Source organism: Mchenga conophoros, linkage group LG19 (genome assembly GCF_057382185.1).
Source record: "Mchenga conophoros isolate Kocher_MC1m ecotype Shallow Benthic linkage group LG19, M_conophoros_male_GT1.1, whole genome shotgun sequence".
NCBI lineage: Eukaryota > Metazoa > Chordata > Actinopteri > Cichliformes > Cichlidae > Mchenga > Mchenga conophoros.
This window is the reverse complement of record NC_140544.1, coordinates 8,055,897-8,080,358: the sequence shown is the minus strand read 5'-3', so window position 1 is coordinate 8,080,358 and position 24,462 is coordinate 8,055,897. Positions and strand designations below refer to the sequence as shown.

Here is a 24,462-nt window from a genome sequence, read left to right as displayed (position 1 = left end):
ACATATTCCTAAATGAACATTTTTTTTAAATGTGGCATCAGAAAACACGTACAGGAAAACTGCTTTAGTTCTAGTTGTTTTGCCATTTTTAGTTACTGCTTTCATTTACAGTACTGTGCAAAAGTCTTGAGCCAAATCTCATTTCAATATTTCTTCCAATTAAATGTAAAAACAAACAATCTTGAGCAGCAGTTCTCCAGGTTCTCTGCACAAACAAAAGAAGTCGTCTCAGCTCCAAAAAGCAATCTACAGCAGATGAACAGCATCTGAAAGTCATGCACTTAAGAAACAGGAAAACATCCAGTAAAAACCAAGAGATTCATCTGAACTGCCTTCTACATCAAAGCCTCATTGCAAATTGTCATACCACAGGACTTACACTGATACACTGTGATATTTTAGCACTTCTTCTCCACTCACCACTTTTCACTCCCCATGTATTTATACAGCATTTTGTATGGGACTAAAGTCACTAAAAGTCCAGGTCTAAGAAATACTGACTGTATATCAGTCTGAACCTGACACTCCTGTGACCAGAAACACTACAACAGATGATGCAGAAAAGAGAAAATAACTACACACCAGCTACACATGGAGTTCAGCCATTAGGTGAAAGCAGATAGGACTCCATATGGTGGGCGATCATTTTCTTGTTACCCCAGCACTCCACATTGGCAGGAATGTAGCACCGCTGTCAGACCTAAAAAAAAATCAGCTTTTTAAACATTTATTTATCCTGGGAGATCTTTTGGAGAGCATACTGAGTATGATTTCTCTAACACCCTGCTTCACATTCAGCTGCACTCATCCATATTTGGGGAGCCTGACTGCAACCTTGATCTGAAAAGCTTGAAGAGCAAATTCAGTTTTTGAGCTGCTATCTCTATTAACGTTTTAAGATCTCATAAAAAAAGGATTTGCATTCTAAGTAGCCTCATCAGGATTATGCATGATTTTAAATTGTATTTAATATAAGACTGGAAATTAGTTTAGACTGAATATGAGTTTCCAGATATGACGCTATGTCATCAAAACTCACTTTATAAATAATATTCACTACTAGCCTTGAAAAACACATCTGAAAATATGGGCTGTATGATGCACCAACTTGCACAGGGAGTATTCGCCCATTGTGAAAAAGCAGGGAGGAACCATTGTCCTGAGATGAGAAAACGATTTTCTCAGATAAACATGGGAAACCAACATGAAGTCTGATATTTCCAGTTAAAACAGGAATGAAACCACAGGTGAAAACACACACACAAACCAAAATGAAGCCAGCCTGTGATAGTCAGTCATGATAATGTCGATTCCCCTGATGAAGTATGTGTGGGTGTGTTTGCAGCACCACACTCCAGTCTTGGCCCAGAGTAATAAGATCAGCCTGTTTGGGCCTGACAGGCTGAGCCTCTCTCAGGGTGGCCCATCTGGCCAGCGCCCAAGCCTCGGCGCCAGCCACCGGCTCTACTGTGCAGGGACCCATCTGTGGTCCTGTGTGGTATCGACCACAACACCACCAGGCCTGTTCTCATCTGCACATGGGTCCACCAGTCTGCATATACATGTGAGCTGCAGATGGGATCGTAGGTAAACTAACAACAGCAAATTGCTCTTAGTGATTGTTTTAACCTGAGGTTTGATAAGTACAGCAGAAGAAGAAGAGGAAAAGAACAGCGAAATGAAATGGGTAAATTTGAACCTCGAACTAGCATTAAGGTCACTAAAACATTTAAAGGTACATGCAGAAAGTCCAGCCTGCCATAGGTTTGAAGAACACGAGAAAGTATTCAAGATTACAAATTACAAGCTCCCACAACCCAAAGAACCCTAAAATGTCTGTGTACCTGACACCACAACAACACCACGCCCGGATGGATGATTCTGTAGATGTACCTACAGACAGGTGGATTTAATGTTGTGGTATATTTCCATACCATGAATAACTGTTTTCACATTTTATTTGAGTTGAGTTAAACAAGGGGTTTGTACCTCTTTAACTACTGAGATAAGCAAACTTTAGTAAAGTCCCAAACCTCCACCTCAATATAAAAGCTAGATCAAATGTGACTATGAAGTATCATATGATAGATGTACAAACCGAGAATGACTTTCCCATTCAGCTATTTAAGCCACAAACCCAAATGAACCCAAAGCTGTTCCCTTTAAGTTTACAGTTTCTTTGTAATTCAGTTTCAGGAAACCAAATGCAAGATGAGAGAGAGAGAGAGCACTGACATGACAGCAGCTGCATAGCTGAAAGATCACAAGAGACAGCCGAGCGTGTGCTGATAGGGCCAAGACACATCTGCCTCAGAGATCTAATGGTCTGGAGGTAGGAGGGATTGAGTTCACTGCATTTTAGAGCTAAACTAAAGGGTTTAAGCACGGAGCAAACAAAGGACAACACTTAACTTGCAATAAGCAGATAATCTCACAACTTCATACACAGTGCACTGAACTCACTTTTACTTTACACTGTAGATGCATGCATATGGCATTGTTAGCGGTGTAACCAAATTTATGTGCTTAATCAGTTAGCTTCCAGATGTAATGGGAATATCACCAAAATACTGGACTAGCTAAACAGAATGATAGCGCTAAATGCCTGAAATAGTTTTGTATATCACCCCCAGCTGTCAGTTCACTACACTGAGTGGGCAGCTTGAAACAGTCTGTGTTCACCATATGTCAAGATTTTGAAACTGGTAAAGGAAAACTCTGACCTGCTAGTTGTCCTAGGTAGGGAAATTGCTATCATATTAACAGCAATACGCTGCAGACTATGATGAAAGTTTGTATGAAATTTCACGTTAAGCTATGCAAAAGCTCCTGAGGGTTTCTAGCCTGAACCAAAATGATAGACTTGGCTAACCAACTGCTTTTGCCACTGGCCAGTACACCAATTCAATTCAATTTTTCAGTTTAATTTATATAACACCACCCACAACATGAGTTACCTCAAGTGCTTTGTACTGTAAGGTAAAGACCCTTGAAAACCTCAACAATCAGACCACCCCTTGTGACCAAGCACTTGGCGACAGTGGGGAAAAAACAGGGGGCAGTTATCTGTTATCTCTGTGACCGGTTGGGGGTGAGGTGAGGGAAACAGGGCAAAACACATGCCATGGAAGAGAGACAGAGATTAATAATAATTAATGATTAAATGCAGATTGGTGTGTAAACACTTAGGTGTCAACCATCATCAGCAAGGAAAGTGCAACACAGACAAGACTTATTATTGACTCTAGTTCAACTCTTTCTGAGGCATCAGTTATTCATTTTTTTATTATCATGACTGTTTTAAAAGCTTTTTCTGAAAATTAATCTATGAGAAAAGTGTGAAACCAATATCTGTGCAGCTACTTTTTAAGTTTTAGGTCAATTGCGCTGACAATTTCTCTGCAGATCACCTCTGCAACTGAGGAATTCATTACTAAGACTTCAATCTCCACAGCACTGGAACCACAGGATATTAAACCTTTTACCTTTACAGTCTCACCATCTTATAGTGCTTTGTTACAAACCATTAAACTCAAGACGGCTGCATTTATTTAAAGCATCGGTGGCCACAATGGCAATTAAAGCCCAGGCATTATGCTCCAACCATAAAATAGATGTAAATATCAGCATTGTTTTAGCGGAGGCTCTTTCTAGCCTGGCTAAAACGCTACAAACGGACTTCAATCACCACGCAGCCCACTCGCCTGGCTGCACAGTTTAAAAGCTTGACATGATGTGTGGGACAATGGTGGCTCTCGAATGCATTGTGAAAATCAGGGCCAATGGAATTTTCCCTGCATCATTAAAAAGGGATTGGCCTGCTCACTGCGTCCATGGAAGTGCCGTTAGTTAACCCAACAAAGGTGCTCTGGCTGGACCCTCAGAGATGAAGGGCATCGCAGGGGCTCAGTGAATCCACTTCTAATCCCCTCTGCCCCATTGTACTGATACACTCTAAGCCCTTTGACCACTTCCCGCTCTAATCTGCAGATTTGGGTGAGTTAAACAAGTTTCTGATCCATGCCCCACAACGTCCCTTCTTCTCTTCCTCTGCTCTCCTTGTGGTGTCATGTTTAGTTACAGCCAGTGACCTCAGCAATGGTCCCTTATTTATTTATTTATTTTTATATATATATATATTTAGGCAACTTTAAAATGGTAAATGGCCTGTATTTGTATAGCACTTTACTTAGTCCCTATGGACCCCAAAGCACTTTACACTACATTCACATACAGGTGATGGCAAACACAGCTGCCCTGGGGCACACCGACAGAGGCTGCCAGACACTGGCGCCACCTTGCCCTCTGACCACCACCAGTAAGCAACTGGTGAAGTGTCTTGCCCAAGGACACAACAACCGAGACTGTCCAAGCCAGGGCTCGAACTGGCAACCTTCTGATTACAAGACAAACTGCCAACTCTTGAGCCACCATCGCCCCATCATGGAAGGTACTTTGCAAAGCAGGCACAAAATGAAAAAGCTTCATCTGCCATTTTATATCATATTGTTGTTTTTACTTCATCTGCCTTTGTTTTTTATGTGGTGACATAGTAACACACTTTTGGCTTTTGGTCAGACAAAATTAGCCAACTGTAGGCTACACAATAGGGTTAAGCAAGCTATGATTTGTTGCCAAACAAACCCTTAATTTCAATTCAATTTCAATTCAGTTTCATTTATACACCATCAAATCCCAACAACAAGGTGCTTTATATTGTAAGGTAGACCCAACAATGATACATACAGAGAAAAACCTAACAATCATATGACCCCCCCCCCTATGAGCAAGCACTTTGGCGTCAGTGGGAAGGAAAAAGTCCCCTTTAATAGGAAGAAAACTCCAGCAGAACCAGGCTCAGAAAGAGGCGGCCATCTACAGAAATGACCTGGAATTAGCAATAATCCCAGCCTTTCTTTGAAGATGTGTAAAGTAAAAAAAGAAGAAAATTTGCTGATCTGCTGACTGTTTTATAATTTATCAATGAATCATTTTGCAATATCTGTATATAAAACAAAGAAACTGCCAAACTCCATTGGGATAAGGTGGAACCGTCGTAGGTTTGAGGTGTATGCCAGAGATATCGTTAATTTTAAAACACAATACATGGAACTGCTGATTAATTAGTCCAGCTCTCAATTTTAAGGAATGGATTTTAAAAAGTGTATCGTGGAATCAGCTTTAAATAAAAAAAAAATGTCCACCAATCTCAAGGTGTACATGCAGATGAACAGTGCTTTCAGTCATACCACTTCAGCCATGTTGAGAGGGTATTAAGTACATGTGTGTGAATGCGTGAATGCGTGCTGTTGAGGGGAATGGGTGGAGTCTTGGGGTAAGTAATAGCAGGCGGCATTCAGCGAGTTGGTGGTCGTGACAAAGCACTTGACAGGGCGAAAGACACCCCCTAATTTCAGGCTGACCTTGGCTTGTTTAGCGCTCCCTATTGCTGCTGGTGACATTGACACGTGTCTGGGGTTGGGCTGAATCTAGGAGCTGGGGGTCTTGGGGGTGTGTGCAGATGGATGACCGTTAGGGGCGCAGGCTTATATTCCCACGAGAGGAGGCAGAGGTCAGGGATCAAAGCCCCAACTGATTCCCTACCCTAGTCTGTGTCTGGGGACAGACAGAGATTGGGAATGAAATGAAGCTCAGGCTGGCCACATTATGCAGTTTATGTAATTAATGCAGCGGCAGGAATGGCAGGGGTCGGCAGGAGCGGTGGGTGTTTGTGTGCATGTGTATGTTAGCATTGAAGGGAGTGTTGTGTGTGTCTCTTGTGCCAGGCTGCTGTAGCTTGCACAATGAAGCAGTGCAGCTGGCACAAGATTCACACACACACACACACACACAAACACACTAGAGTCTAGAGAGGTCTTTTAATTAACGGATTTGTTAATTTTCTATTCAACTTGACAGTGATGAATGGGGATGCAGCGGCTGCCCATCTCTGCCTCGGCTGTAGAGCAGACAGAGCTGCCTGGGAGGCCTCTGGGTACCATCATCTCACTCTGGAGCCGTATTTATGCATGAAGATTTTTTTTAACCCATTGCAAGCCAGAGTCCCTGCATTTATTGTAGCTTTATCTGTGTAAAACAAAGAAGAAAAAACACTAGCTGTGGCTCGCACTCCGCAATGAGCCTGTGTGGAGGCCAGACAGGGCTGTGAAGTAAACACAGTTAAACAATGGCCACATTTTATGTGAACAAAGCAACATTTGTTACTGCTGGTTGGCTACAATGGAAGTAGTGATTACTTATTGTTATCTTGGCCAGTTACCAGTTTAAGCTTATCATTCATTGTTTTCAAGTGACTCTTATTGCTTAAAATGTAAATGACACATTGAAACCTAGTAATTTACCACAGCATATTTCTTATCAATGACGTCCATTTAAACGCAAAATATAGCAGTAACAAAGGCAACGCCCCTTTGTGTTTTCCTTAGGAGCATATTGAATGTAAGAAAATCACATGTGCACAATGTTCGTTAATACGATAGGATATATCAGAGGTGACGATAGCGTTTGATCGTATTACTTCTGCTCTGACGTTACACTTTACACTCACGTTCCAAAAAACATAAATCAAGTACCGTAGGTTTATTCCATCTTTCAGAGAGCAGACCAGCACTGGGCTGCAACTATATTAAAGCTGCAGTAGATGACTACCAGTGATTTAAAATATGTTAGCTTCTCTTAAAGACGTAACATTTAAATCCACAATAAGAGCCACCTTGTTTTCTTTTGTCTTGCTGTGTGGGGTTTGCATGGCTTCACTGTGCCTGCTAGTGAAGCTGCTTCCTCCCACAGTAAAAGACATGCTCTGTGGTTAATTGGTGATTTCAAACTGGCCGTAGGTTTGGATGTGAGTGTGTGTGCTTGTCTCACTTTCTGTGTTGGCCCCATGACAGCTGGGATAGATTCTGGCAGCCCCGTAAGCTTAAGCTAAGAAAATGGATGCAGTTAACTGCACCATGACTTACTAACTAATCAAACATTTCTCTTCTTTACTGCTTTATTGTGTGAAGCACCTGTGAGCTGACCTGTCTTTTAAAAGGCTTTTTATAAATGAACTTGCCTATTCTCCTCTCATGCCAGAAACCTTTCTGCTGTTGCCCTGCTATAGTGTGAGTCTGAAATTAAATCTTCTAATGTAAAAATAAATAAATTTCATATTCATTATCAATACTTCCTTTGTTGCTGCCAAACACGTTTTGCATTAAGAATAATAAAGGGTAGGCCCAAAGCAGCAGAGCCACATGTCATATTGGCCCCCGCGCAATTTATCCATTGTGATATGGCAGCCATTCATCTTTTAAATGCTCTCTCATGATTTCCTTTGTGCATGCAGAGCTGGAGGTGACCTTGAAAAGAGACCATGTGGTGTATTCTGATGATAATTTATTCTCACATACAAGAAACTGTCTCGCTAACATGATTTTCTTCATGCTTTTGCGCCGTCTTACACTCACTGGAAACTTTTGCAGCAGCAGCGAATGTAATCGCTTTTAAAAGAAGCCTTCCCCGGATTTATAGGCCCGTGCAAATTTTGGATGCACGCATATTTTCTTGAAGATTTTGGCATGATTTAGAATGAAACTCACCCCCCCCCCCTTTTGTGACCCAAATACAGGTCTTATTCCACAATATATATACCCAGCGGCTGAACATGAACCTATAAACAAGCACATTTATAAGGCGCACCAAAGTGGCTTACAAAACGACGCCGTTTCTGTTTTCCTGTAAACGAATCGCAGAATCATATCCACAGACTAAGTCTTAATCTGCAGCAGACCGTTACGGGTTTTATTTCATCAATGAAAACCACAGTCAGAAAATTAATCTGAGCTCCAATTTGAAAATATAAGACATGCAAATGACTTCTGTCTCAATTTTCACTGTCCTTAATATTTCACTTGAGGGTGTGACAAAAATAGTAACACTGTCATTGTCCCAGCAGTCGGGCCAGTTATCAAGCTCTTTTTTTGGGCGCCCTCCTTACAGGGCTTTGACTGACACACACACACACGCGTGCACACACACACACACGCGTGCACACACACACACACACACACACACAGATGTGGCACACTCCTTTTTAATGCATATTAATGAAGTTAAACGGCCTGCTACAGGGACGAGACAATGGAGCAGAGGAGGACTGGTTGTGAGCACCAAGCCGTGGGCTCAGGGGAAGCAGAACATGTGCAGCTTCATGCAGAAGTGACAGGTTCATCATCGGTGAAGGATGGAATCTGCTACAGTGGTCAAGCACAAGATGTTTTTTGTGTGTGCGCGCTTAAAGGTCACTGCTTCTTGAGGCGTTACATGACTATGTCCTACACTTTTTGAATTTTCCTAGTTCCACTATGTGGCACTCTTTGATTTTTTGTCTCTTCAGCTACTGATGTATCCCCAACTCATTCAAACTAGAAAGTTATTGTCATTAAAGTTGTATAAGGCATTGCAAAAAACAAACTTTTGGGACTTTTAGTCTAAGGAACAAGCATTAGATCAATTCCCATATGCCCATATGCACAAAAGAGGTTTTGGTTGCTGTAGCGATTCCTCTATCCATATTGGTTATAAGACTCATTCATAATGTGATTCCAGTATGAGATATGGTAGGACAAAGTCTAATATGACCTATTCTTTAAGACACATCATAATCTATTGTTCAGGGCTTGTGACCTCCCTCCCTCCCTAAATCAAAGAGTTCCTACTTGTGACACCTTGTGACAGTTTTGGCATCTTTGTGACTTTTGCTTTTCAGGCTATGTTATATTGATATTAACAAGCCTCGATTCACAAGATGAAGATTAAAAAAGAAGCTAAACAAATATCTTATTTAATGTCATCAAAAGTGCAATAGAGCGCAGATGGAAAATTCAACCCTCCTGCCACGATTCTGTGGCTGTGGAGACAAATCTGAGAAAATAAGTCAAGTCTGCTGTGCTGAATTGAGTCTTTAAGAATGAAAATATAAGCATGTATCATTCAAATGTAAGGCGGTTTGTCGATTGGTGTGACACAAACAAGGCGAGATTATTCTTATGACTCTTGTGTTGTCCTCGGGATTCCCATATATTTGTTTGCCATTCACCTAGGGGTCATTTCTGACCCGAGGACAACACAAGGGTTAAATATGATGCTGGTCTGAGCAGCACTGTTATTAAAAACCAACCAACTACACAAATCCAGTTTGACAAATATCACAATATCTGCATGGATAACAACTTCACCAGGCTGCACTGTAAATCTTTGGTCAGAAAGATCATTCACACTGTTTAGAACCACAATCTGTACTCTCGGTGTGAACTGCTACCATTGGGAGGATGATACAGAATTCTGCAGAGCAGAATGACTTTTTAAGAACTCCTTTGACCCTCTATCACGTAAAATTTTAAAAAGCAGCTTAGAAAAAGTTGTGGAAACAAAAAATACACTGGAAGACAGGTCAAATCCACTCTGATCTATCTATCTATCTATACTAAAAAGCAAAAGGGGGAAAGTAAATTGACAATATGTCATAAAACCAGTCACATCTTGAGTTCAACAGAGTAACAGCTGATTTCTTTCAAACCCAACCAACAGGGTAGCTTACTTTCTTTTAACACAAAGAGATTTCGGTGCTAATCGTCATATTATGGGAGGGGAAATGATTTCCTAGCTCAGTCACTCCCTGCTCTGTAGACCCTCCTATGGGGCCACAGAGAAAATCAACTTGAACCAAACCACGCCCCCGTGTTTTATTCTGGGCAACTTAACAGCGCCTGCATGCTCAATGTTCTGCAAAGTAGACCCAGCAGGAGCAGAGAGAGGAACCCTCCACTGGATCCTCATGCTGACAGCCATCCAATCCAAAACGCCTATTCACTAGTGTGGACGTTAAACTGTGCGGCTCTGACAGGATGGATTTCTTAGACCGCGGTTACCTGGACGCGCGGTCTCCTTATGATTACACCTTTAATTTTTGGAACGACTACCTCGGGCTGTCGACACTTGTCGCCAAAAATAAGATCAACAGTCCGCCCTTCAGCCCTAACTCTATAACCGAGTCTCTTAAAGCGACTTTGGGACTGGAGGACGATTCCCCGGTTTGCTCCTGCGTAATTGGGCACGGCAGGGACACCAACGACGGACCCTTGGACTGCTACTGCGCGGCCCCGAGCTCCCCGCCAATCTCTATCTATGATCTCAAAGAGCGCATCTCGCTTCTCAGGCCATACGAACACCTCGCTAGTGATTCGCAGCTGGGGGACAGAGATACCCCCTCGTACAAGGGAAGCTTCTCTGGCTTCGACCTGCTCGCCATGGACCGAAGACGCAAACAGGCTCAGAGGGGCAAACCGGAGCCCAAAGTGTGCGTCTTCTGTCGGAATAACGGCGCACCAGAGGAAGTTTACGGCACCCATATCCTGAAGACAGTGGACGGCAGAGTGCTTTGCCCCATCCTCCGGGCGTACACCTGCCCCCTCTGCAGTGCCAACGGTGACAATGCGCACACCATCAAGTACTGCCCGCTTTCTAAAGACCAGCCGAGCCAGAGAGTGGCAAAGGGGGGCAGAGCGATTGGCAAACGGCTGAAAATCTTCTGAGCGAGCAGATGAAGTTAATGACGTTTGAGTGGCACTGTCTGAAATTACTAATGTCTGTGGCAGTAAAATCGCTCCATTTGACGCACAAGACAAGTCTGGAAAAAGAAAGAAACGATCTGAAGAAATACGATTTCTATTCTTTTTTTTTTTCTTTTTGTACATGTAACAGCTTCATTTCCAATGTTTCTGTCTATACTGTAACTGTGGGCACATAGTTTACACTTGGACGCACTGCGCGTAATATAACCCCCAGCACTCTTTAAAGACTTGGTGATTAAAAAAATGAACCAAAGTACTGTACAGATCGACCTGTGAATGATCGCCTTCATGCTATAATCAGAAGTTGCTGTGTTTCAAGTAACGCAGTGCCAGTGCAAACAGCCCAGCAGTCAGCGGGCTGCTCTTGCCAACATAAATGAATATGCAGCACTCCTGATATGAGGTGAATGTTTAGTCCCACAACCCATTGGCCCCATGGATGTAAGAAGTGTGACAGGCCGTGCAAGAGATGCAAGATCTACTTCTTTATGTCCTGCACATGTTTTTTCTCCCTTCCTTGAGATCTATGTTTTCTACCAAAGGAATACACTTTTTGTATTGCAACTTAGCCTAAAGGTAAATTTCTGTAGTTTATACGTCGCTCATGTCTGATATTCTTTATGTGATTTCGTGTAAATAGGTATCTTACACATTTCAAGTGAATGTAAAACACTGGAGGTGAGATCTGACTTTCATTTCTGTCATATAGTTCAAGTACACACACTGACTTGTTTTTGTTTTGTTTCTTTAAACGTGGAAATGTGCACCTGCAATTCTTGTAAACGTACAAACGATTTTAGCAATGAAAAGCCTGACATTCCAAAGTCTATCTGTCAACTAAAATGTTTTATGTACTTATTTTTACCTTATGTACCACTGGGAAATATATTCGCTGTAAATGACCTCTGAATAAACATGGGATTTGCAGATTTCTTTGACTGTACGAGACTCGCTGACACGATCATGATTATGGTAGCTGTAAGCAGAGCCTGCAGCAGGTGATGACAGCATCTTAAGTTGAGCGTATGCTGTCAAAGGTAAGTGGGGAAATACATTTATTCACAAAACTATTTCATCTGGAACCATCTACAGCTGCCACACTGACATGCAGTGCAACTGCGCCACCTAGTGCTCAAAGCCTTGAACGCTTGAATGCAGATATCACTAAAAACGTCTTCAGACAAAACTTTAAGTCATTCTTTCTCTTTTTATTTTTTAAATTTAGGGTCTATGTGTCTCTTTTAAAGTCCGCTCTGGTTGATAACATTTTTTAAGCGCTGATCTTATTACAGAAACCCCCTAAAATCTTCATTCAGATGAGTATGTTATTGTTTTCACATCCGCCAAGTAGGTCATGTGACCGGCTCAGTTTTCTGCCTAAGCATCTTTTTATTCATAGAATTTGTAAAAGAAACAAAAAACAAAAGAATAAAATAAAAAATAAAATCGGAGTTTCAAGTTTTGATCCAGGAATTTTTTAAGGGATTTATTATTGTCATGAGATGAGGTAAAATCATATATTATCTTATATGTACATGTAATATCGTCACAAATACATTAAATTAAAAAAAACCAAAAAACTGAAAGACGTTCTCTTGATGTTCTCAAGAAAATATTCCCAGCTCATCTGGATCCAGATATCCTACTGAATAAGGACTGGATCTAAGTTCATGTGTGGTGTGGAGGAATGCACTCTAGGACTGGTCTTTATTGCTTAAGTGAATATGGTACTTTAAATATGGAATTCACCCTTCCACACCTGAACCATGAAAGATTTCCCAAAAAATCTTTCAGGGGGGCGCATGTGATATCATGTCATGGTTGAGGAAGCAGATAATATCACTTCACCCTCCACTGGTCACGGCAGATGGTTGGACGTCCCTGAGCCTGGTTCTGCTTGAGGTGTCTTCCTGTTAAATAAGAGATTTTCCTTCCCACTGTTGCCAGGTGCTTGCTCGTTTGATTATTATGTTTTCTTCTTTCTAGCTCTTTAACTTACAAAAACACTTAGAGGCGACTGTTGTTGTGACAACTGAATTATATAATATCATTAATGGCTGTGTTCAAACATCTCAGTGAGACATGACAGGACACGGAAACAAAAGCAGCATAAGGAGTCTGTTATTAAATGGTTTACATTTTAAAGCCTTATGTTTTCTTCTAAATCAAGACTATATTTTGTTCAGGATTATTCACAGACCCTTTTAGCCGAGAGCATTTTCATTGCAAAGAATTACAGCTGGTATTTGGCAGAAACTCCTAAATAAAACTTGTGCAGTAAAAGTCTATAGATTTCTGTAATAACTGTCACATATTTTATGAAAGATATTGGCAGTAACATTTTTGATATATAATGTTGTTTTTACAAATCAATTTGAATTGAGCTAACGCACTGACCACAGCAGAGACTTAGAAATTTAACACATTTTGCTTCTCTCTAATATAATAACACTTATGCATTTCACACAGAAATATGTAAAACAACAATCCAATAGCCTCTATTGGGGACTACAGTAAACTACAACGTTACCAATAATGTTACTTCCATGCGGTATAAAGGCCGAATGCTGCCACCTAGTGGCACCGTGTAGCTTATCAGTGTTTTTTAAGGTTTAAGTTAAAATGTGACGTTTAAAATACTCATAAAAGCACCAAAAAAAAATAGTTTTCCCGCCTAATAAAAAAAAACCTTTAATATAAGCAATAAAGCATGGCACTTCATTCTCAAAATGTTTTGTGAGTATCTTGCCTTTCACAGGATGCTGGATGGATTCTCAAAGTTGTAACAGAGTTGTCTTTTTTTTAAATGTTTTGCAGACCTTGCTGACATCTGTAGAAACATTTGCTGTGAAAAACAGAGTAAAGTGTTTTCTTTAATGGCCAATAAACATGAGCAGGAATTGTAACCATTCGCTAGATCAGCCTGATGCCTCTTTTTAAGTAAATACTAAGGCTGATTAGGCATAAACTCTGACTCATCTCTGAGTGTTAAACAGCCGGAGGGTTTCTGTGTGTCAGCACATACAGATACTGTAGCACTTTCTTCTTCAGTGGTGTCTCCCACACACACTGTCAGAGTCAGGACAGCTGAAGAACATCCCTGACTCATCAGTTTGCATTAATTAGATCAAACAGATATGTCTACAGACACTCTGGAAATAAAAGTAGTATAAGGGTAATTGTAGGAGGGTGTATATCTACAAAGATCTTTCACAGCAACAGCACAGATGGCAGTTAAGAAAGACGACAATCTAGAGGAAACGTGAATAAGTAATTGTTTGTTAAATATCTCAAAAAGCAATAACCAACAATGAACCATGTGTTCAGTTCCTATTATTATTATTTTTTTAAATGTAGTACACGTCCACCACAAATCCATCTGATGTCATCTATGTATTCATCTCTGTAGTAATTATTAAATATTGTTCCCTGGAGCATTAAATGCTTTAAATAACTGTCTGTTCCTTATGGTATATGCCCTTATTCTCTCTATTACTAGTACTATTGATTTTCTCTGACTGGGTTGGGGAGAAGTCTTTGTTTCAAGTCATTTTCATATGTTCTATCCCAGGTTTCTTTTATATTTAATCTAAGCAAGTACCCTGCTTGATAATGCAATTGAGCCTGTGCTGAGCGTATAAAGTAAAATACCACCTTTGGGAATTTATAGAGGGATAACAATGATTGATTTCAATGCTATTTTGGAGCACATTAAATAAAAATCTGCCCTACTGCACATTCACTGCCTGCTGTGGCTGAAAGTGAATCTCCAAACCAAGCTGCTCTCGCTTCACTGCAGCAGCCTGCTATTGGCCTGGTGAATGCTGACAGCGCTGATGTTTCTCTGTGTTGGAGGGGGGGAGCAATGTGACTCTATAAAAGCTCAGGATCTGCAGCATCACTGAACTGGTGCAGTGCAAAAGCGCTCACTCATCCACACCGATGGTGTGCAGAACAAGGGGGACATAAAAAAAAAAAACCTTCTGAAACATACATTTCCTTTTCTTAAACAAACAAACAAAAAAATCCACAACAAAACTTCATCATGAGCTACGATTCCTTCTTCTCCACCCGCCGCCCTTGGGACAGCTACAAAGGCTCCCGAACCACCACCAAATCCTCCGTGTCTTCATCTCTCTACCCTTCTTCACGAGCTCCTCCATCTGGTAAGAGGATCCTAAGGACCTCCTCCTCTTCCTTTCCAGATGGATCTCAGAGGATGAACCTGGCTCAAGCCAGCTCTCTAAACACAGAGCTGCTGGGCCTGCGCTCCCAGGAGAGGGCACAGCTTGTGGACCTGAATGATCGATTCGCCACCTACATTGAGAAGGTGAGGCACCTCGAGCTGCAGAACCGAGCCCTACTGGCTGAACTAGATGCGCTGAAGAGGCGGCAGAACGATCCGTCCCGTCTGCAGGCGCTCTATGAAGGTGAGGCACGGAGTTTGAGGGCCATGATTGACTCAGAGAATGGGGAGAAGATGAGGATGGAGGCAGAGAAGGACTACCTGCGCGATGTGTATGAGCAGATGAAGGAGCGCTATGAGGAGGAGGCACAGCGGCGCATGGATGCCGAGGAGGCCCTGCAGAGGGCCAAAGAGGAGGCGAGCAGGGCCGTGGTCTACAACTGTGATGCAGAAGCCACTGTGGCCTCCCTGTGCGATGAGATGGTGTTCCTGAAGAAAGTCTTTGCAGAGGAGCAAGCAGAGCTGCAGGCCCAGCTGCAGGTGGCCAACATCAGCATAGACATGGAGGTGTCCCGGCCTGATCTGTCCACCGCGCTGCGAGACATCAGGGCTCAGTACGAGCGGCTGGCGCACAAGAACATGCAGGCCGCCGAGGAGTGGTACCAGAGCAAGTTTGCAAGCGTGGCAGAGATGGCCAGCAAAAACAACGAGGCCGTGCACGCCATCCGGGAGGAGACCATGGAGTACCGGAGACTGCTCCAGTCCCGCTCCTCGGAGATCGAGGCACTCCGGAATGTCATCGACTCCCTGAATAAGCAACTGGAAGATCTGGAAGAAACACAGGCGAAGGAGGTGGAAAAGTACCAGGTGAGGCAAAGAACCAGGGAAATTAGAGCCTGCATAGGGAGAATGGAGCTCAGCCTTATTCTCCAACATGCATTTTATTTTCAGACTTACAGCCTTCTTCCTTTGGCTATTTTTAGAGTCTTTCTTCTGAAATAGTGCTGCAGAGAACTGAAAAGGTGGTGTTTACATGGTTAACCAGCACAGCTAAAAAGGAAGCTCAGAAAGCAGCAAGAAGAAATGATGTTTCTTTCATCTACAGGATGACATGTAGATATATTCTCTGCAGCAGCTAACCCTCCCTGTGCTCTACTGCACAGCAGGAAATAATGACAGGCTCACAGTGCAGGTGAACGTCTGCAAAGTTAAAGTCGAAACAAACTGGGAGAGCACACCAAAGCAGCTACTCTCGCTTACCATTGCCCTGCTTGAAGCAGACTGTTGCTAACTGTGACACTTAAACTGAGCTGAAGTGGTTTTTTACTTTTACAGATGAGGATAAGTGAGCTGGAGCGCAATATTGCTGAAGCTAAGCAGGAGATGGCGCGCTACCTGAGAGAGTACCAAGACCTTCTCAATGTGAAGATGGCCCTTGACATTGAAATAGCAGCATACAGGTGACACACACCCTTCTTCCTGCTCATCTACACCGACAGTGTTTGTTTTCAGTAAAGTTTCATGATCTTTTTTCTTACTTTATCTTAATTTGTCTTACTTCAGCTATATATAAAGACATAAACAGCAAACAATCTGTTTTCCTTTACTTTCACAGGAAACTCCTGGAGGGGGAGGAGATTCGTCTGGCGTACCCTTCCCTTCCTGCTCTAAATTAAAACCCTAAATGCCACCGACCCTGGCATAAATCGAGTATATCTTCTTACCCGTTCATCTTTAAGCTGAACATCCTGAGAATTCCTCCCTAACATGACCTCTCTCCCTCTTTCATGCTCTTCCCTTCGCTTTCCCTGCAAAATTTATTTCATCTTTACCCAAAAAATCCCAAACTACAAATCAAAGCTCACCTTTCTCAAGACCGCTGTGCCCTTGTGCTAAACAAGAGGTCCACCAGAAGTCCCCCTTCTTCTACACACATTCTGACACTACACATCAAGTAGAAGGCAAACTGCGAAGGGCAGAGTGGCTGCACTGCATTAGTTACACGTCTGCGTTGGACAGCAGCGTTGTTTTGGTGGAGTTCCTCTCAGTCAGACACGTATGACATTCAAGACAACAGTAGAGTAAACCATCTGACCTTTCCGAACCCTCGTTGTGCAAACACCTGACCAATTGTTTGTTAACGAGGATGTAAAAAACCCAACCTATAACTCTCAGTGCTTGGATTTTATATGTGTTTGAGCTGATTTTCCTCAAGGAACTCTTCCAATCAATGAATGTCCTGCATCCCTGGTTTTGTAGTAGTAGTAGTTGTATTAGTAGTCAGTGAACCAGTAACCTTAAAATTTTCTTTTCATTATGTTATCGAGTCATTTGTGTCCTTTTTAGTTTGTCTTCCTCTGCATTGACGTCTACACAAAAGCTGTAAGCAACAAATCAGAGTGAATTTGGGCCTTCCTACTTTTCAGCAAAAACCAATCTGGACATTTAAATGCTGCAGAAGACTAATTGTTACTGGTTCCACCTTATGATCACGTACTGTGTCTTTGAGTCTAACTACACTAGATTTGTTTTGTCCTGTAAGTTCATTCCCAGCTAACCAGTGAAGCCGAAAGATAACTGCAGGAGCTCCTTGTTGTTTGTCTGCTGATCGTAGATCTATGTGGTGCTTTACATCTGTGAAAGTAATACAAAGTCTGCACCTGTAACTGGTGTACCTGTAACAGCCGGCAACAAGCTGAATAAACATATAACTCACCTGCAGCATGTGTCATATTTTTTAGTTTCATTTCACACCTTTAAAGATGTTTAGGAGACAAAAAGCTAAAGCACACACCCTGACATCAATGCAGCCTAATTTTAGCTCCAGATGCAAGTTAATAAACTTACCTGTTAGGCATTAGCAGCTGAATGACACCTTCTAATGTCCAAAATACATATTAAAGGTAAAAAAACTTTTAATCACCAATTTACAAAGCTCAACATCATTCCTTAGTAACACAAATGTGTCCAAAATAATGTCTCATTCAATCATATTTGGGGTTTTGTCAAATATTAAAGACATTCTGGGAAATTAGAAAATAAAATGTGCAGGAATGATAAAATAATTGCAACTACCATTTGATACCTGAGACCAGGTTTGTTTTTTTTATTTGTGTTTAAGGCTGCTGTAAATATCCTACTTGAAAATCCCATATAACAGTAACAATGGTGCCATTTTGCTGTTTAAGATTGCATTCCCACACAGTTTCTTTTTACTTACAGCGCTCAATGTCACCGACCGACACACAGCGGCACTGCACCATTTCCCATCATTCCATGCTGCTGGTAAGGCGTCTCTACCTGTAATGTGTTGATATATTGCCTCAGCAGGATCATCAGTCACCGGTCTGACATCAGGCGTCAAGCTGCTCAACCTTGAAAGAAAGAAGAAGAATCACGAAGACAACAAATGTATACATACAGCTATATTTCCTCTTAAGTGGGCTGAACTAATGAAGCTATTGCCTAAAAAGCTTTCAAAATACACATCAAAATTTGTTTCTTTCAATGTAAAGAAGCTTAACTACACATTTAATCTCTCAGATCTTTTTAAAGGTGTAATTTCAATAATACTTCCTGCAGTAAATTAAAGGAACATGTCAGCTGGGTTCACACTTTAAAGGAAATAAAGAAATGTAGGACAATTATTTGTGAATTCACAGAAACAATTCCATTACTTTTTAACAACTAGGAATTTTTATTGTAAATAGTGAACAGGAAGGAACGTTTCTGTTATTAAAATGAATACCACGAACAGAAAAACTAATTTTCCTGTAATTAACCTTCATCCAGAAGTCTACTTACTCTGGTGTATGACAGGTCATAAGTTATCTCTTCTTCAGTAAAAACACTAAAACCAAAAATTTAAAATACAGTTTAAGGTTCACCATAAATGGCCTCCTCCTCTGAAAGTTCCACATTTTCCACAAAGCTATCCACGGGCCGGACTGGACCCTTTTTGTCCATTTGACACCCCCTCTGACTTATAATTATTCACAATTCTTAATTGAAATACTCCACAAACGTGAAATTATTATCCCACTGAAAATGTCAATCCGAGAGATATCAATAAAATAATATAAAATATTTTTCGTAGAAATGGCTTTACTCTTGTGTCTCACGTTTAATATATTTAGAAAACAGCGTGTATTACGCTGTTTAACCTAGTTTGTTATCTTGATAACTATTGATAGCTTATTCTGTACCTAACTAACCTTTGCTAACCTCCAGGAGGCAGTCAAGCATGCGCAGCTCGTTCGTTGCTAATCACTTCCGCTGGTCAGAGGGCAGCAAAATGGCTGCCGTGTTAGGTCGATAACATTTGTGCCCTAATGTTAACCTAGACCGCAGATTTCAAACTCAAATGCTCTCATTAAGCGTTACATTTAGCATCTAGGAATCGGCACCTGTTCCCATATTTAGACGCTGACATGTTCCAGGTAATCGGCGGGAGGAGCGTGCAGGTGGCGCGGCTCTTAGCGCCCAGGAGTGCCGTGCTCGTGGAAGCTGTCCGGGGCCGAAAGTCTCGCACCGACCCGGTAGCCAAGTCCAAAGAAGGGCGAATCAAAGTGCCTCCCCCCGTCGATCCGGTGGAGATGGTAGTTCTCAAAGAGAGATACACGGAATACAAGCTGATCATGAGGGCGCTCCGGTACGTTTAAATGACAGTATGTCAAAATCAGTTTCCCGTGACAAATAGTCACTCCAACTTAGTGAGCTCCCCGTCAGTCTTAAAGATATTCTGTGTTGCTTTAAAAAAGCTGAACTCGAACACGACTTCGTAAACAATTTCTCGAACCTCTTACACACAAATCTGTGACTAAGAGTGTCTCAGAAACATGAAACGATACATGCTTGGTGTACTTTAAGATTTGGAGTAAAGACAGTGTGATTGGAGTATTTAGTTTTCTTTATGTGTGTCAGTTTGGAGTTTAAGGAGGAGGTGCTACGAAAGAAGTACGAGGAGGAGACGGGCTCCCAGGCGGAGGAGAGGGCGAGGCAGGAGGCGGAGGAGCACCGAGCCCTGATGGGCTGGAACAACGAGGAGAACCTGCGCATGCTGAAAGCCAGGTGAGCAGAAAAGATGATGACATGAATACACTCTTTGTGTCTTTCTTCCACTTGCAGAATGGAAACTGTCTCATTCTAAAAGTGATGTTTTTTTGGGGGGGAAATCATTTCAGAATTCTGAGGGTCCAGAAAGAAGCAGAGGAAGCTGAGCGCAAGAAGATTGAAGCTGCCATTCAGCGGGAACAGGAACAGCAAGAATTCATCAAAGAAAAAGAGAGGGAGATTTTGCAGCTGCAGGTAGGGGTTGTTTCTGCATCCAAACTATGCAAGTAGAGCAAAGGGAACATAGTGATAAACTGACAAAACTTTCATTTTCTTTCAGGAGGAAGTAAAGAACTTCATCACCACGGAGAACTTGGATCAACGAATCGAGGAGGCACTGGACAATCCAAAGAATTACAACTTTGCCGTTAACAAAGAAGGGAAAGTCATCAAACAGACAGTCCTGCAGTGAAACGACTGGATGCACAGACATGACTCTGTTGTGGTCCGGACTAATCCGGCAGTTCAGTGATCCAACTCCCTCTGGAGGAGCATTTCAACACCTTTAAGCTGGAAAAAAAATCTTCTTTTAAAAAACATTTCCGGCGTGGCATCATCCGCTCACAGCTGGACCTAGTAGTTTCACCTCAAGGTCACACAGCCTTTATTTTCCCCATGTGTCTGCTTCATATGGTCCCTTATTTAAGTCATGCGTCACCACAACATGTAATCATTGCTGGCATTTGTCATGAGTTTTAGGGTAAATTAATGTAAACAGCATTGAAACGGCTGCTGAAGAACGGGACTTCATTTTTCTGCTTCATTTTGGAGGCTAAGGACCATTACACACCTACATGGTCAGGATCTGTTTATATTGACTTCATGATGATAACTGGTCTTTATGTTGAACCATGGTATTAAAATGCATTTTCTTACCTTGATTGCACATGAAATTTAATCTGATTTCAATATGCACAAAACTTAGGCGGGTCTCTCCCTAAAGGTTCAAAACCCCGATCTGTGCAAGTACAATCTGAGGTTCAATGTTAGCTCTACATTTCCTGTGTCAGGGATTATAGTCCAGTGAAATAATTAGCACGACTCAACAATGGTGCATTCTGCATGCTGAGTAGGATATTGAGTCGTATTATATACATGCATGCATCCTCTGGTAACACTGAGCAAGAGGTCTCATCCCATGTACCGCCATTCTGAGATAATGTTACCTGAGAGAACTTAGATTAAATCGGCTCAAAAGTAAAGCTCAGTCGCACAAGTAAAAATAGGACAGCAGCTTCCATGTAGCTACACAAACTATAAATGAATACATTAGTGGCTTGCGGTGACTAAATGTTTGTTCACGATCCGACTGAGCCTCTGTCAGTGACAGCAACTCCAGGGGTTTCGACTCAACTGGCTACCAGCTGATTGTATTCTGGTTATGTTCCTATACAAGAGGAAGGTTGCTGAGTGGAAAAGTAATCGTTACATGTGAATTTCTGTCTATGCAGACATCAAAAATATTGGATTTTCGATAATTTTTCACAGTTATTTGCTTTACTATCACAAACAGATTGCATGTAATTGCCAAATTGTTTGCCAATAGAAGCTTGATTCCATCTTACAACAACATTCATGGCAGTTTTGGTGACAATCTTATTTGCCATCCAAAATAAACCCCCCAAAACTGAAGTGAGATAACGTTATGTCACTGGATAAAACAGATTCTGACTAAATTTAACCGAGGACATAATTTAAAGTTGAAATTAAGGTGATAAATCATAATATATTTATTGCAATACTCAGCATATTGCAAAATGTTGAAATTTGCAATAATATATTGTGAGGTATCTGGCGAGTCCCACCTCTAAATGTTAAATCTGAACAAATTTTCAGATGGGGAGGTGTGTAAAAGTATCCCCAGTGACGCTCAGGCTTCAGGCTGCTTTTTAAAGGCTCCCTTTCAGCTTCCTTTTTCCTGCTTTTGGCTCCTTGTGATGTCAGTGAGAGTCCATATCCTCTCTTCTCAAACACAGCAGCCTCACCTACCTGCTGTTTACCCTTAAAGAGAGAGATGAGCTAGTATGGCTTGTTTCAGATAGATGACAGACCGAGGGGCTGCTCCAATAAGGATTAGTTTGAACTGTGAATGATGTAGAGCTACCCTAGTAAACCTTAGAGGGGGGAAAGAGATTGAGGCATCCACTTGGAGTGGATGCACTTTTAGCTGCAGCCCTCTGGGTGGCGCCCATCTCTCTGCACGGGCCTGTCTGATTACTCAGTAGAACATTAGCCAGCTTATGTGTGTGACACCGCTCTGCTGAAGCGGCGTAATCCTCTTCTGTTAGGCCAGGTGTGCAGGCTGATGAGATGATGATGACAGGCAAAAACCTCAAGAGAAACCCAAGCAGCCAGCAGCAGCTGAAGCAAGAAAAGGCCACCAATAACATTACATATAAACACAGAGTGTTCCTTTATTGTTTAGTAAACCTGGAGGATTTTCCTTGTTATTTCTTTTCATTTTTGGTCCTCATGCTGCATTGACAGAGTGCACAAAATGATTAGGAAATTCTGCATTTATCCTGTTATTCCCAAATAGCTTCATTTTTAAACCACGTTTCCATGATATCATACATATTAACCTGCTCTAATATGTAAGCAGAAACTTTCTATGGTTCCACCTTCTTCAGTGGATCCAGTACATTTTTGTTTCATATATTATGTATCACTGTACATTAAACATTTCTGTTATTAAGCAATTTCAAAGTGTTAGGAAGCTGCGATGGCCTTTTTTTTGTGTGTTTTCTTACACTATAGACACAATTAAGTGATTAATAATCACATTCAGATCTTACAAACAGGTGCATACCAGCTCTGCTGCTGAGCCGCTGCAATGTTGCGCACACGGTTGATGTGATTAGTAAGGGAGGTTAACGGGATTGTTCCACCGCGGGCAGTGAAGACTGAGATTAACAGTGGATTGATTTGAACTCTGGGCTTAGAAGCACACAGCTGACAACTGGTTTGAGAGCTCTGTCTTAGTCAGCCCACCTGATTTTCTTTTAATTTAACTGAGCAATCAGCCCTGCAGACCTCTTTGTCTATCTGCCAGATGGGTTGGAGGATTCCTGCCTGTCTTTATAAAATAGGCTTAGGTTAACAGATCATCTTTTGAAAAACTCATATATCTATCATACTTTAAATCAAAATGATCTTTGACCATAATCTGACTCTTTACTGCTGCAGTAGGTCATTGTTGGATTTGTGCAGTCAGCTGCTGGCTCAGTGCGAGGAACCAAAACAAAAGTGCTATTGTTCTGTTGGAGCATACCGTTGGAGCAGTGGTCCACATGACCACAAAATAATTGCGGGAAAAGTAAAATACCAGCATGATACAATACCAGAGACCATTTTTTTTGTAACACCAAAGTATGCTGCTTTTTTTCCACCGGTGTGGCTGGTATATCTGTAGCAGACTGTGTTTACAGGCACTGAAAACAGCTGCTTTACAGCTTCAGTATTGTTGCAGTGAATCATTCCCGGTCAAACGAGTCTCAGGAGGTTTTTCTCTGTTTTATTTGGTGCAGCAGATGTGATTACATCAGAGTAAATACAACAAATCTAACTGTAACTGTAGCTTTCTTTGGCCTTTGCCCATTAATCTCTCAAAGATTATTAAAGTACGTGTGTGCACTAAAGCTAACGATGGCTTCAAACTGGTCCAAATACTGCTGTTGACCCAGAATGATTCTTTAGTGCCTCCATGTTGGCAATAAATACATTCACAAAATACTGTAAACACAAAGGCAGATGTTATTACTTAAACAAGCGGTTTAAAAGCATCTCTGTATATATATATATATCTGCAAAACATTGAAGCTTTTCTCTTTATGGTGATTTAAAAAAATGTAAAAAACCCAGTCATAACTCATAAACAGAACAGAATATAAAAGGTCGATCATACACAGGAGACTGTCTCACTGACTTTATAAAATTTTAATTTGCAGTAAAAATATAGCACGCACTCACCTCAGACTACACGAAAAATTACCACTTGAATATTCAAGTAAAATAATTCACACGTAGAGCACACGCTCGCTGCTTCAGTGACTACAAATCTAGAGATATGTGGCGGGGATCCGTTTTAGCACCTGAAGACAAAAGGTTTGTGTCTTTCTTTCTGAGTTAGTGAGGTGTATCTTTATTCCCGCTTTGGTTTCTAAGTTGCTGGGAAGTTACTGGCGATTAAGAAATCTTGTTATTCAGCTGTCCGGGATATTTCTCAAATCTCCTCTCTGCCTCCTCGCTCAATGCATCCCCTGCAGGGAGATCAAATAATCAGTAAAGGTGGTCAGAGATGCCAATAAGAGTACATTTTATTATCATTATCATTATCTGGTAGTCTCACTGCTTTCCACTGCTTACCAATGTGGCAGTTGTGGAACCAGATCCGATGTCCGTCGTACTTGCAGTTGCACTTCATGGCGTTGTTGGTGAAGTCGCTCTCAGCCACTTCATAGTTTGGATTGATTACAACCTGAACAGAGGAGAAGTATTAGATAAACTATTCTTACTCTGTTGGTTTTA

General features: G+C 41.6%; 3 protein-coding genes, 1 long non-coding RNA gene and 1 pseudogene across 7 annotated transcripts in view; 3 read left to right on the top strand and 2 right to left on the bottom strand.

The window, feature by feature from the left end:
- Window positions 1–613: 613 nt before the first annotated feature.
- Window positions 614–19,006, bottom strand: LOC146551600 (uncharacterized). The gene is made up of 3 exons (XR_014889954.1): window positions 18,628–19,006; window positions 18,044–18,197; window positions 614–700 (listed from the first exon to the last, which is right to left on the bottom strand). It is a non-coding gene; the product is annotated as an uncharacterized LOC146551600 (long non-coding RNA).
- Window positions 9,798–11,568, top strand: LOC146551602 (nanos homolog 1 pseudogene; annotated as a pseudogene).
- neff2 (neuronal intermediate filament family member 2) lies at window positions 14,529–17,544 on the top strand. Its single transcript, XM_085257353.1, has 3 exons — window positions 14,529–15,690; window positions 16,159–16,283; window positions 16,439–17,544. Exons 1-3 carry the CDS (start codon window positions 14,683–14,685, stop codon window positions 16,497–16,499), a joined length of 1,194 nt encoding a protein of 397 aa, XP_085113479.1. The 5' UTR covers window positions 14,529–14,682; the 3' UTR covers window positions 16,500–17,544.
- A 76-nt stretch (window positions 19,007–19,082) lies between the features above and the next one.
- On the top strand, window positions 19,083–20,816 carry mrps26 (mitochondrial ribosomal protein S26). Its single transcript, XM_085257782.1, has 4 exons — window positions 19,083–19,474; window positions 19,747–19,893; window positions 20,007–20,130; window positions 20,216–20,816. Exons 1-4 carry the CDS (start codon window positions 19,254–19,256, stop codon window positions 20,345–20,347), a joined length of 624 nt encoding a protein of 207 aa, XP_085113908.1. The 5' UTR covers window positions 19,083–19,253; the 3' UTR covers window positions 20,348–20,816.
- Window positions 20,817–23,429: 2,613 nt separating this feature from the next.
- Window positions 23,430–24,462, bottom strand: part of loxl3b (lysyl oxidase-like 3b) — a 32,457-nt gene continuing 31,424 nt past the window's right edge. For all 4 annotated transcript variants that reach the window (XM_085257777.1, XM_085257776.1, XM_085257778.1 and 1 more), the window contains 2 exons: window positions 24,301–24,412; window positions 23,430–24,194 (listed from right to left, as the gene is read on the bottom strand). In XM_085257777.1, the coding sequence (XP_085113903.1) occupies window positions 24,121–24,194; window positions 24,301–24,412 (186 nt within the window). In that variant the 3' untranslated portion in view covers window positions 23,430–24,120. The remainder of the gene's footprint in view (window positions 24,195–24,300; window positions 24,413–24,462) is intronic.

Bases quoted from the DNA above. Each gene is read 5' to 3' on its own strand.
- neff2 (XM_085257353.1), top strand. From the start codon at position 14,683: ATGAGCTACGATTCCTTCTTCTCCACCCGCCGCCCTTGGGACAGCTAC. The intron at 15,691-16,158 runs GTGAGGCAAAGA...TTACTTTTACAG, and splicing joins AGGAGGTGGAAAAGTACCAG to ATGAGGATAAGTGAGCTGGA. The intron at 16,284-16,438 runs GTGACACACACC...TTACTTTCACAG, and splicing joins ATTGAAATAGCAGCATACAG to GAAACTCCTGGAGGGGGAGG.
- mrps26 (XM_085257782.1), top strand. From the start codon at position 19,254: ATGTTCCAGGTAATCGGCGGGAGGAGCGTGCAGGTGGCGCGGCTCTTA. The intron at 19,894-20,006 runs GTGAGCAGAAAA...AAATCATTTCAG, and splicing joins CTGCGCATGCTGAAAGCCAG to AATTCTGAGGGTCCAGAAAG. The intron at 20,131-20,215 runs GTAGGGGTTGTT...ATTTTCTTTCAG, and splicing joins GGGAGATTTTGCAGCTGCAG to GAGGAAGTAAAGAACTTCAT.